An 11,986-nucleotide genomic window follows, 5' to 3' on the forward strand; every position below is an offset into this window, starting at 1 on the left:
AACTATATTCTCACTCCCCCTTATTTTTTGGTTTTTGAGACAGTCTCCCTGGGGTGTCAGTTGCCTGGAGCTTGCTATGTAGACCAGGCTGACCTCCATCTCACAGAGATCCGTCTGCTTCTGTCTCCTGAGTGCTGGGATTAAAGGTGTGCGTCACCACACCTGGTGCCCATGCTTTCTTATAGAAGTTTTTTTTTGTGTGTGTGGTTTATTTATTTATATATGTAAGTGCACCATGTCTGCAGTGTCCATAGAGGCCAGAAGAGGGTATAGGGTCCTCTGGAACTGGAGTTAGGGACCATTGCTCACTGTCATAGAAGTGCTGGGAACTAAGACTGAACTTTGGTTGTCTTCAAGAGCATTCACCACTCTTAACCACTGAGCCATCTCTCTAGCCCCAAAGATTTATTCCTATTTATGTGTGTGTGTGTGTGTGTGTGTGTGTCTCGGTGAGTGTATGCCATGTGTGTGCAAGTGCCTGCACAGACCAGAAAAGAGCACCAGATTCCCTGGAGTTGGAGTTACAGATGGTTGTGAACTGCCTTATGTGGGTGCTGGGAACTGAACTTGAGTCCTCTGGAAGAGCAGCAAATGTCCTTGATAGCTGAGCCATCTCTCCAGCCCTCTTCCTTTTTTTTTTTTTTAAATTGAGACAGGTCCATTCTAGCATTGAAATTACTATGTATCCCAGGCCACCCTTGAATTTATAATCCTTGTGCTTCTGCCTCCTGAGCTGTGTATTACAGTTATACACTGACATCCCTAACTGTAGCCTGGGGGTTTTGACACCTCAACTTCCTCCTGCCTCTCCATTCCAGTTTCTGTTCTAGAATCTCTCTCTGACTTCCCTCAATCTTGTTGAACCTCTGGCCTTCTAGGCTTTTGAGAATGGTTACATTTGAAGTCTGGGTTAGGGCCTCTGTCCATCAGCCTCAGATCCCCTCTGATGGAGTCTGGTCCCCAGGCTTCAGCCCACCAACCAGAGGAAGGTTGGATAAAGGTTGGCCAGACTCAGCGGCTCTGGATCTGAAAATGTCCACAAGACAGAGATGAGGTCCCCGGGTTCTCTTTTTAGAGAAGCTGAGGTGGCTCTGCACATAGTGGTGTTTCTCAAAACCTTTCTTGTACCCATGCTGACATGTTGCATTACACTTCACCCATGCCACCTCCTTCCTCTTTTGCTCTTATTAACCAGTGGGAAGTAGCAGAAGGAGGAAGTGCCAGAATGAGAGTGAGTGCAAGCAGATGCGGGAGTGGAGCACACATCCAGTTCTTGCTACTAGGCTCCGCCAATGTGGACCCGTGTGAGAAGATGTACCTACTGCTGTTGGTCTCCTTCCTCTGGATGTCAGGTGAGTGGCCTGGTTTCTACATGGGGCTAAAGCTTAGACAGGCAGAGGGAGTGGTCAGCTAGGGAACCAGGGAACCCAATAAGAATTTGTCCCTGATGGTCTGAATCATGTGTGTTTCATCCATTCATTAACCCCCTGTTTTGGTGCCTTTAAGGTGGAAATACTGAGCCCTTCATCATGAACACAGCCCCAAGGATAATTCAGACCACTCGGGGGCTGATCATATTTAAAACAGACACACTGATGGGGTTCTACTGGTCTGAGAAAGATAGAGGAGCCCTGGTTGCTCAGGCAAATCATATGATCAGGGCCTAGCTGTCACCTTATGAATGTGTTATGACCAAGGAAAAGCTTTGGGGAAGGACAAGCAAGTGTGGCAGCGGCACTGAAGGAAGGGGAGGGGTCTGCCAGGCAGGACAAGAGGTGGGTTTCAGGCAATTGGGGCAAAAGAAAATAATAGAAGTTGCTGAGAGACTGAGGAGGCAGGATGGCAAGAAGAGGAGGTGTTGAGACACGAGCACAAGCAGAGGGCTGATGTAACTTTCTTGGTTTTTGTTTGTTTTAAACATTTTGACATTTATTTATTTATTGGTAGTGGAGAGCGTCTGTGCCAAGGTACAGGTGTAGGGACCAGAGGACAACCTGTAGGATTCAGTTCTCTCTTTCTACCATGAGGGTCCTGGGGATTGCACTCAGATTGTCAGACATGGCAGCAAGCACCTTTACCCACTGAGCCATCCTAGCTCTCTGTTCTTTTAGATAGAATCTCTCTGCGTAGCTCTCTAACTTGTGATCCTCCTGAGTGCTGGGATTACAGATGTGTGCTTCTACCCCTGGCTTGGCTTGGTGTAGTTTTAAGTGGATGGATACAATTGCTTTCAAAGGAAGGGAACTGACTATTTTAAAGTGTGAAAATAGGTTTTGTGATGTTTTCATGCACGTGCATCGAGCACTTTGATCACATTCATCCCCACTGCCTGCTCTGTCCCCTCGCACTGCTCCTCCTGGTTCCCTTCCTCTTTCCAAATAGACCTCCTTCACTTTCATGTCTTTTATTTTTCTAAAATCTAGATTCATGTATGACAGAAAACATATGATACTTGTATTTCTGAGTCTGTCTTATTTCCCTTAACATGTGCTTTCTAGTTAAATCCATCTTCTTGCCAAGGCATGATTTCTTTATGGCTGATATATATATATTTCTTTATCCATTCATCTGTCAATGGAAGTTTATCCATGGCTTTGCTATTGTGAATAGTGCTGCAGTATTAATGGGTCTACAGGTATCTCTAGTGCATGCTGAGTTAGACCGCAGAAGGGAATTTTTCTTGACATGTATTACACATGTTGTGGTTTCCACTTTACCCCTGGGCTTCTCTCTCTGAGCCTGTGTTGATCTCACTTCTGCCCTCAGCTTGAAATACTCGTTGGAAGATGGATTCCAATTTTATGCCCCTAGTGTAGACCTCTCCCAGAACTCCAGAATCTTTTGGATAACTGTGTACTTAGTGTTTCCACTTAGATGTTGACATTTCAAAAGAGACCCGACCAATAAGCAAGCAAACAAGCAAACAAACAAAAAGGTGTGGAAGTAGGAAGGAATTGTTGGGAAAAAGAAGGGGTTCAGTGGGAGTTGGAGGATGCGGCAAGGGTAATGGGGGGGATAACCAAAGTACATTATAAACATGTATGAAAATGTCAAACAATAAAAAAATAGATTAATTAAAAAATGGGACTGGAGAGATGGCTCAGTGGCTAAGAGGCTGCTCTTGCAGAAAACCTAGGTTTGATTCCCAGCACCCACATGACAGCTAACAACCGTCCATAACTCCAGTTCCAGGGGATCCAGTGCCATCTTCTGACCTCTGTGAGCACAGCACGACATGGATGCATCTACCTACATGCAGGCAATACACTCATATACATAAAATAAATATTATATATAAGTAAAATATTGAAAAAATCTTTCAGCATCATCAACAACAGCAAAAGTGACCTGACCAAATCTTCCAAAATCCCTTTCTCCCCAAGGCTTTTCCATATTTGTGTTTGTCAACTCCATCTTTCTCCGTGCTCAGGACAAACCTGGGGATCCATGTCAAATGACATCCTGTGTGACTCTGAGTGAAAATCCAAAGTTCTTACAGCAGCCTTACCAGCTGCTCACCTTCTAGTCCCCTGCTGTAGCACACCCTGGTCCCTTCTTCTCCTACCCCGGCTCAACCTGCTCCCCCACAATGGTCTTGAAGATGGTATGTTTAGGATTTTTCACATTCTGTTCTCTCTGCCCTGAATGTTCTTCCCCACACAGTCCCAGGCTTCTCACATCTTCCAGGTCTGTACTTCTCACTCTGGCCTTCCTTGATGACCTTAATTACAGCTGTCATTCCTGCTAGATATGCTGTGCTCCACTCTGGAGACAGAGGCAGGAGGACCAGGAGTTCAAGGTTATCCTCAGCTGCATAGTAGGTTTGAGGTCAGACCCTGAATCAGAAACTAAACAGAAAAACAAGACTGTGTTATCTGTGCCCTGTTCCCTATCCTTAATAGAATACAAACTTTCAGAGGGCAGAGACTTTTGTCCCTATGAGCATAATTAGTACTAATTACACAAAGCAAATATTAGTTTCCTGAATGACTGTATCCATTAGAAGGAGTATAGTTATTTCAATGTTGCTGTTCCCTTCTTTCTACTTTTCTAGAACTGAACAATCATTTTTGTTTTCTTTTGTTTTGTTTTTGAGACAGGGTCTCATTATGTAGCCCTGGCTGGCTTGGTGCAAGCTGGTGCAGGGGCTCCTCTGTCTGCTTCCTGGCTGTGGTGTTGTGAGCCTCTCTGCTCTGCTGTGTTCTTTCTGTGGTTATGGACTGCAACCCCTGTGCCACGACTTAGAAGAACTCTTTCTTCCTTTGGGTTGTCTCTGTCAGGCATTTTGTCATAGAGAAAAAGAAACTTACTAACACACCGACTACATCTCAAAACCTCTTTTGTTTGTTTGTTTTTGAGACAGAGTCTCCCTGTAGCCCAGCTGTCCTAGAACTCAATATGTAGACCAGTTTGGCCTCTGTCTCACAGAGATCTACTTGCCTCTGCCTCCCCAGCGCTGGGATTAAAGTCGTCTACCATCCTGCCCAGCTCAAAACTGCTTTAATGAAGAAGAAAAGGAAGAGGAGATAACATGGCCTGGTGTCACTTGACTTTTTTTGGGAAACAGGGTTTTGGATATTGGTTGTCACTCTGTAGCTCTGACCGGTCTTGAATTCATGAAAATCCTGCTTTAGCCTCTTAAGTGTTATGATTACAAGTGTGAGCAATCATAGCTGGCTGTCACTTGTCATGTTAAAAATCATTCTTAATTTTAAAAAAATATTATTTATCTTGTGGCTGGAGAGATGGCTCAGCGGTTAAGAACACTGGCTGTTCTTGCAGAAGACCCAGGTTCGAATCCCAGCACCCACATGGCAGCTAACAACTGTCCGTAACTCTAGTCCCTCTGCGACATTGCATGACATGGGTATACTTACATGCAGGCAATACATGCATACACATAAAATAAAAATAATAAATAAAATTTAAAAATCATTCTTAATTTAAAAAAATATTATTTATCTTTATTTTATGTGTATGGATGTTTTACCTGCATGCATGTAAGGGCATCATATGTGTGCAATGCCCATGGAGGTCAGAAGAAGGTGTTGGATCCTTTAGAACTGGGGTTGTAAACAGTTATTAGCAGCCATGTCAGTGCTAGGAACTGAACCTGAGTCATCTGCAAGAGTAGCCAGTGCTCTTAACTGCTGAGGCATCTCCCCAGCCCCTAAAAATCATTCTTGAAGTTGGTTTGGTGGGACAGCCCTTTCTTCCCAGTTACTTGGGATTCAGAGGCAGTAAGATCCCAAGTTCAAGGTCTGCCTGGATTACAGGGTATATTCAAGGCCAGCCTGGGTAACTGAGAGAGACCCTGCCTCAAGATAAAAAAGTGAGAAAAAGGGCTGGAAACATAACTCAGTGGTAAAGCACTTGTCCAGCATGCATGATACCCCACGTGCAATACCAACTACTAGGGAGGAAAAGTCATTGTTGTAAAGAACATTTTCATGTACTCTGAATCTTTCAAAGTGAGAAAATAAAAATAAACAGCATATATTTTCAGAAAAAAAACCCCAAACCATTCACTGTCTGGAATTCTTCTCAAATTGTAAGGCATTTGGAATTGGACATAGATCAAAGGAACAGAATGGAGACTCTGTACGTAACTCAGAAGATTGTCATTTGGCACAAGCATCAAAGCAGCTTATGGAGCAGAGGGTACCGGTGTGCTATAGGCATTGGAACCACCAGCCAGCATCAGCCTCTGCTGGGTCATTGGATGTAGGTGTTTTGCTGGACCTCTCGAGTGGTACTGAGTTGAGGCTACGTCATGCCCTCTGGACCTTGCCGTTCTCTACTTCCTTCCTTCCAGACCAGCGCAACACAAAGATGGTTGCAAAAGGATCTTCATACAATATATGAACTTACTATGCATAAGGATGTGGGAGAGGGGATGAAGGACAGTAAGCTATTATTTATTATTTGGGTTTTTGAGTAAGGGTCTTGTCATATAGCCCAGGCTAGTTTCAAACTCCTGATCCTCCTGCCTCAGTCTCTTGACTGCTGGGATTAGAAATATGTGGTGTTATTTATGTGTGTGTTAGGGGAGAGCAGGTACTTGGGGTGGAACCCAGGGCCTTGCCAATGCTAGGCAAATGCTTTATCACTGAACTACATCCCCAGCACTGCCGAGAAGCCATGATCGCTCTGGGCTACCATTTTCATTTTTCTGGGAGTTGTAATTGGGCTCTTCAGAGATTTCCCTGGACCCTCTGGCTCAGTTGGGGGACAGCAAGCAGACCTGTCTTGAGGAAGAGGTGTTCCTCCCTTGACTATTTGTTCAATTCATGAAGCTCATGGATGTGGATGTGGAACTCTCCAGGCACAGGTCCCTGTGCTCTGCTCTTGGACTCAAGGTGAGCGGTGCATGGATTTGTATTTTCCAGGCTGCTCCACTGCTCAGGATGAAGTCACAGGTCCAAAGGAGGCGAGAGGCCAGGAGCAGGGCTCCTTGGCCGTGCAGTGTCATTACGCCTCATCGTGGAAGACCTACAAGAAGTATTGGTGCCAAGGAGCCAATTGGAGCAGCTGCAGGATTCTTGTTAAAACTGACGAAACAGAGACGTTGATGAAGACGGACCGTGTGTCCATCAGAGACAATAAGACAGACTTCATATTCACAGTAACCATGGAGGATCTCAGGAGAAGTGATGCTGACATTTACTGGTGTGGGATTGAGAGAAGTGGCATTGACCACAGGTCTAAAGTTAACGTGATCATTGACCCAGGTAAGAGTGTGTGTACGTGTGTCTGTGTCTTCAGCGCCTGCTCTGTTCTGGTCCCTCAGGTCCCACCCAAATGAATTAACTGTCACTCAAGTGACCTTATCAAAAGATGGTCAAGTTTGAGGACACATAGACCTCAAACTGATTGACTGCTTGGGATTGGGAGGGCCAGGGCTCTCCTTAAATGCCTCCTGACTTCCAGAGCCTCCTCTGGCATGGGATGATGGGATGGTATCTTTCTACACATTCCCTGGCACTTTTCTTTGCACATCACCATCCTGAGTCTATTGTCAATAGAAGATACGGTGATGGCCCCCCAGTTCCAACTCATGGACCACCTTTCCTGGTTCCTAGCGCCCCCAGTCCCTGCCAATGCTTTCTTGGGGTCTCATGAAAAGAGTGCCTTGCTCTTTGGCAAGCTCTGGGTGGGGCCTTTATGGCTGCTGTTCCCATCTCTACTATATATCCAACCCAAGGGAAAGAATACCGACATCATTGGGGTGCTGTGTTCTAATTCCCAAGGTCTAGAAAGACCTTTACAAATAGCTGCATTGCTGGTGCCTGAAATCTGCCCCCCATGAGCCATTCCTGCTTTTGGCTTAATGAAATTCTCTTTGTGAATTCTTCCAGAATGCAGAAACTCACGAAACAGTGAGCTCAAAGGTCTCAGTGCTATGGTTTGAAGTAGTTTCTCCACTGGGTTCTGTTACTGCCATCCTGAGACAGGCATTAGTACTAGGTCACAGTGCATTTACACATGAGGGCAGAGACCACTGTCACCAGGACCCATACCTACCCTGGAACCCCTGAGGTGTGGTATGGTGTGGGGCATGAAGTTGTTCCCATTACTGAAATGTCTTAACGTACCCCAAGAAGTGTCATCCTAAATATTAGGGTTTTCTTCAGGGTAGTCATGACCTTAGAAGTCTCTGGTCTAGGTTATGTTAGCCCCTTTGCAAGTTCCCCTTTAGCCCCTGTCCTTGTTGGGAAAAGAAGGTTTGTAGGGAGGCACTGGCTAAGGCACTTTTAAAGCAGGGCATTCAGCTGAACTCTAGCTGCTCTTTTCCTGAAGTTCCTTCTGGGCCCCTTCAGAGCTAGATCACTTGTGCCCAGTCCCACCTGCCTCAGAAGCTCTGGACTCTAGTGGCCAAGGGGATGCAAGTGGTCCAGGTTATAGTCCCTCACTCACCTCAACACTGCTTCAGGGACCTCTGGTTGGGGTGGCCCGCGTTCCCCCCAGGCTGAGAACCATTGCATGCTGTGTGGGTGGCTGTTAGGAAGAATAGTGTAATCTGTCTTATGCCAAGCACTCACTACAGTGTCGACCACGTTCCCTACCACCTCCACCACCATGTTTACAGCGCCAATCACTGAAAAAGAGACCAATGTACTCCCGACGATGACCAGCTACCACTCCGATGGCAGGTAAGCCAGTTCAGATGCTGCTGTCCTCCATGGTCCAGTTGGTCCAAACTCCTCCGATGGGGAAAAATTTCTGAAGTTTCAGGTTCCATTGTGAAGTTCAGGATATTGAAGTCCCTCACTCGCTCTCAATCCCCAGAAATCCCTCATCCTGGAGAAGAGAGTAGCCTGGGGGGTTGTTGGCTCAATTTTTCATTCATCCATCCCACTTTACCTGAGCTAATTTCTTCATGGCAGGCACGTGTTGAGGTCTAGGGACACAGATGTGGTGCTAGGTGGGGAAGGGTGATGCCCAGGCAGTCAGCGAGGACAGCGTGGCTGGTGCGTGTGTGACAGGGCCAAGGGCTGGCTTTTGGTCTAACTTGTAGGGGGCCAAGGAGGGTTTAGGGGAAGACTTGAACCTTTGAACCTCCTTTCAAATCTTTTCAAATTACCGTTACGGTAAGAACAGTGATATTGGTAGGTCCTCAGTGTCTCTAATGCTGGTGGCAATGCACAAAAGGATTCTGTTTTCTTCATTCCCCCACCTCCTCCTCTTCTACTTTTCTCTCAACACAGAGTCTCTTGTATCCCAAAATGACCTTGAACACACTGTCTACCTGACAATGACATATGTGCACACATGTACACATACACACAAAGGAAAAATAGGACACAGACATGCATAAAGGAAAGATCTTGAAGATCCCAGGAGAAAGTCAGTCCTTCACACGTCTAGGAGGGGGACCTTGGAGAAACCAGCCCTGCTGACATCTTGACCTTGGACTTTTGATCCTCTTATCTCTGCTTCCTGAATGCTAAGATTTCAGGTGTTTGCCGCCACATGCAGTTTATGCAGTGCTGAGGACTGAACCCAGGGTTCATGGATGCCAAGCAAGCTCTCTATCAATTGGGTAAACCCCAGCCCATGTCTAGTATTTTCTCTGATCCTGCATAGGACCACCCCATGAAGAGGAATGGGTAGATATAAATGTTGCCATTTTATGAAAGTGGAAAGTGAATCTGGGTTGCTTCCCCCGTGAAGGGTGGCCCTGGAGCATGGATGGACTCCAAACTCAGAGCTTTGTTCATTCTTCTTAGTACCCTGTCCAGTCCCGTGCAATAGAATGGGTTTCTAGAATCCGAGCGGCCCTCTCTCATTCCCAATCTTTGCTTCCTTTCCTCCCTTGCCGTTATTTTAGGTCTTCCGGAGACTCCTATTGCTGGGCCCTCGCTACAAAATCTCTCACCTCCCCTCTTCCTTTTGCCCCTTGTTTAGGGACTTTTGTTGTTATTTTGTAGTGCTGGGGACAGAACTCAGGGCCTCAGCACATGCTAGGCAAGCACTTTACCACAGAGCTACATCTCCAGCCCTCCAAAGTGCTTTGATAAATAATAACCAAGGTTCTTCATCTTATTAATCAAAGCTTCATGTAAGTCTAACTAGTTATAGTCTTTGATTAGATGGCTAATTCATTTGTTCAACAATTAGTCACTGAGCACCCATTCACATCCAGTGCTGTTTTAAGGATCACAGGGTGAACAAGGATGAATGAGATAATCAAGGCACGGCAGGTGACCTGCCTCAGTGGGTAGGTTTGTCACCAAGCCTGATGACCTGTGTTTCATGCCTAGAATACACATGGTAGAAGGTGAGACCCAACTCCTGCCAGTTATTCTCTGATGTCCTCTCTCTCTCTCTCTCTCTCTCTCTCTCTCTCTCTCTCTCAGACACACACAGTATGTAAATGTAAAAATTTAAGGCATCTCTCCTGCAGGTATGTACAAGATAATTAATATGACCAATTAGAGTTGATATACTGAACCAACTGACCGACACCTTTATTCTTCATATTTCTGTGACTCCAGGGACGAATGAGAGAGATCTGATATTAGTTTGTTAGGGCTTCCAGCAGAGTGGCACAGACTGGGTGGCTGAAACAACAGAAATGTACTTTCTTAGCATTCTGGAGCCAGGAGTTTGAGGTCAAGATGTCAGCAGGGCTGGTTTCTCCAAGGTCTCCCTCCTACACTTGTGGAGGACTGACTTTCCCCTGGGGTCTTTAAGATCTCTCCTTAATGCATGTCTGTGTCCTATTTTTTTCTTTGTGTGTATATGTGCATGTGTGTGCCAATGCACATGTGTTTGCTGATCCACATGTGTGCATATGGAAGCCTGAGGACAGCCTGTGGTGTTCCTCTGGTGCTATATTCCTTTGTTTTTTGAGGCAGAGTCTCTCACTGACTTGGAGCTCATAAGTAGGCTAGGCTGGCTGGCCAACAAGCCCCAGGGCTTCTTCTGTCTCTGCCTCTCCAGTGCCAGGATAAGTGTCCATCACCAGGCCTGGCTTCTTTACATGGGTTCTGGAGTTGAACTCCAGTCCTCATGTTTATACAGTAAGCACTTTACCAACTGAGCTATCTCCCCAGCCTCCAATTTCCAGTTTCACTGGATTAGGCCCCAGCTCAATGACCTAATTTAATGATCCTGTATCCAAAGGCAGTCATGTCCAGATACCAAAGAATATGTCCCAGGTCTTTCTTCTAGCTTCTGTGGTTGGCAATAATATTGGAATTGACTGGGGTAATACTATTCCAGTCTCTGTCCATGTTATCACATGACTTGTGTATGCATTGTGTGTGTGTGTGTGTGTGTGTGTGTGTGTGTCCAGTTATGGTGGCTTATCCCTGCAATCCCAGCACTTGGGAGGCAGAGGCAGAAGGATCAGGAGTTCAGAGTCATCCTCTGCTTCACAGTGAATTTGAGGTCAGCTTGGGTTACCTGAGACTGTCTCAAAACCCCAAATCGAAACCAGCCAAGCATCCAACTAACAAAAAAAAAAAAACCAAGAAAACTCCAAAGAAAAGCACCCCTGCCCCCAATCAAATTTCTCTCTTACAACAATAATAATCATTGGGGTGGGGCCTGCCCTACTCCAGCTGACTTTGCATTAACTTGGTTACATCTGGAAAGACACACCTTCCAAGCAGGTCACATACATAATCTCTGGGTAGACACAAATTCTAGGAATACTGTCTAGTTCAGCAGAGAGGGTGCATAGAAACATGAAGACCTGCTTGAAGCCTGTCAGTCTGTGGTTCCCATTGGGCTTCTAGACACATTGGAACTGCCTTGTGGAACCCTCCTCTCCTTTATAAAACTGTTTTTGAAGATGCCTAGAGCAAAGGTCCCCTGGGTGTAAACCAGAGCTCTGCAGGCCAGCAGGTGGCTAGGATGGGGTTCATAGGGTGAGAGGTGAGCCTGGACCCAAAGGTCCCCTGTTGTTCTAGGCAGGGCATCATGGAGCTTAGTGTCCTCCTCCCGGTCATCTCCGCGGTGCTGCTGCTTCTCCTGGTGGTGGCCTCACTGTTTGCTTGGAGGATGATGAGGCAACAGAAGAAGAAAGGTGAGAGGGCCTGGTTCTGTGGCTGGTCGAATGGGAGTGTGGGCTGATGGCCACCATTAATATCCAAGAGCTAGCTGGCCTGAGGGATTACTTACACAGTGCGGAAGGGATGCTGTCCCAAAGGCCACCAATAACTGGCAGTTCAAGAGGCTAGAGGTGGTCTGGATCTGGTGAACCCCATGAGGATTTGGAGTCAGCTGCTTGCCTTGTACAAATCTCTTCTCTCCTTCCTGGTTTCCTGGTTTGGCTTTTGGTGGCAGGGGTTACAAAGGCTTTAGGAGGGCAGCCCATGCTGGGGCCTATGTCAAGGAGGTGCTGAGTGCAAGTGAGGGAAAGAAGAAACACACACACACACACACACACACACACACATTCAAAAGATAAAACCAGAGCTGGGCGTGGTGGCACATGCCTTTAATTCCAGCACTCGGGAGGCAGAGGCAGAGGCGC

At 46.3% G+C, this 11,986-nt stretch overlaps 2 protein-coding genes across 4 annotated transcripts in view; one reads left to right on the forward strand and one right to left on the reverse strand.

Moving 5' to 3' along the window:
• Positions 1-11,986, reverse strand: part of Rab37 (RAB37, member RAS oncogene family) — a 71,017-nt gene that overhangs the window by 26,908 nt on the left and 32,123 nt on the right. The gene's annotated exons all lie outside the window — the stretch shown is intronic.
• The window catches only part of Cd300lf (CD300 molecule like family member f), a 14,551-nt gene continuing 3,791 nt past the window's right edge, over positions 1,227-11,986 (forward strand). Inside the window, exons 1-4 of one of the 2 annotated variants that reach the window (XM_017797721.2) lie at positions 1,227-1,352; positions 6,390-6,731; positions 8,048-8,153; positions 11,421-11,536. In XM_017797721.2, coding sequence (XP_017653210.1) covers positions 1,313-1,352; positions 6,390-6,731; positions 8,048-8,153; positions 11,421-11,536 — 604 coding nt within the window. In that variant the 5' untranslated portion in view covers positions 1,227-1,312. The remainder of the gene's footprint in view (positions 1,353-6,389; positions 6,732-8,047; positions 8,154-11,420; positions 11,537-11,986) is intronic. The other variant, XM_017797722.2, reaches the window with a different exon arrangement.

Source organism: Nannospalax galili, unplaced genomic scaffold, assembly GCF_000622305.1.
Source record: "Nannospalax galili isolate Female #2095 unplaced genomic scaffold, S.galili_v1.0 scaffold634, whole genome shotgun sequence".
Lineage (NCBI taxonomy): Eukaryota > Metazoa > Chordata > Mammalia > Rodentia > Spalacidae > Nannospalax > Nannospalax galili.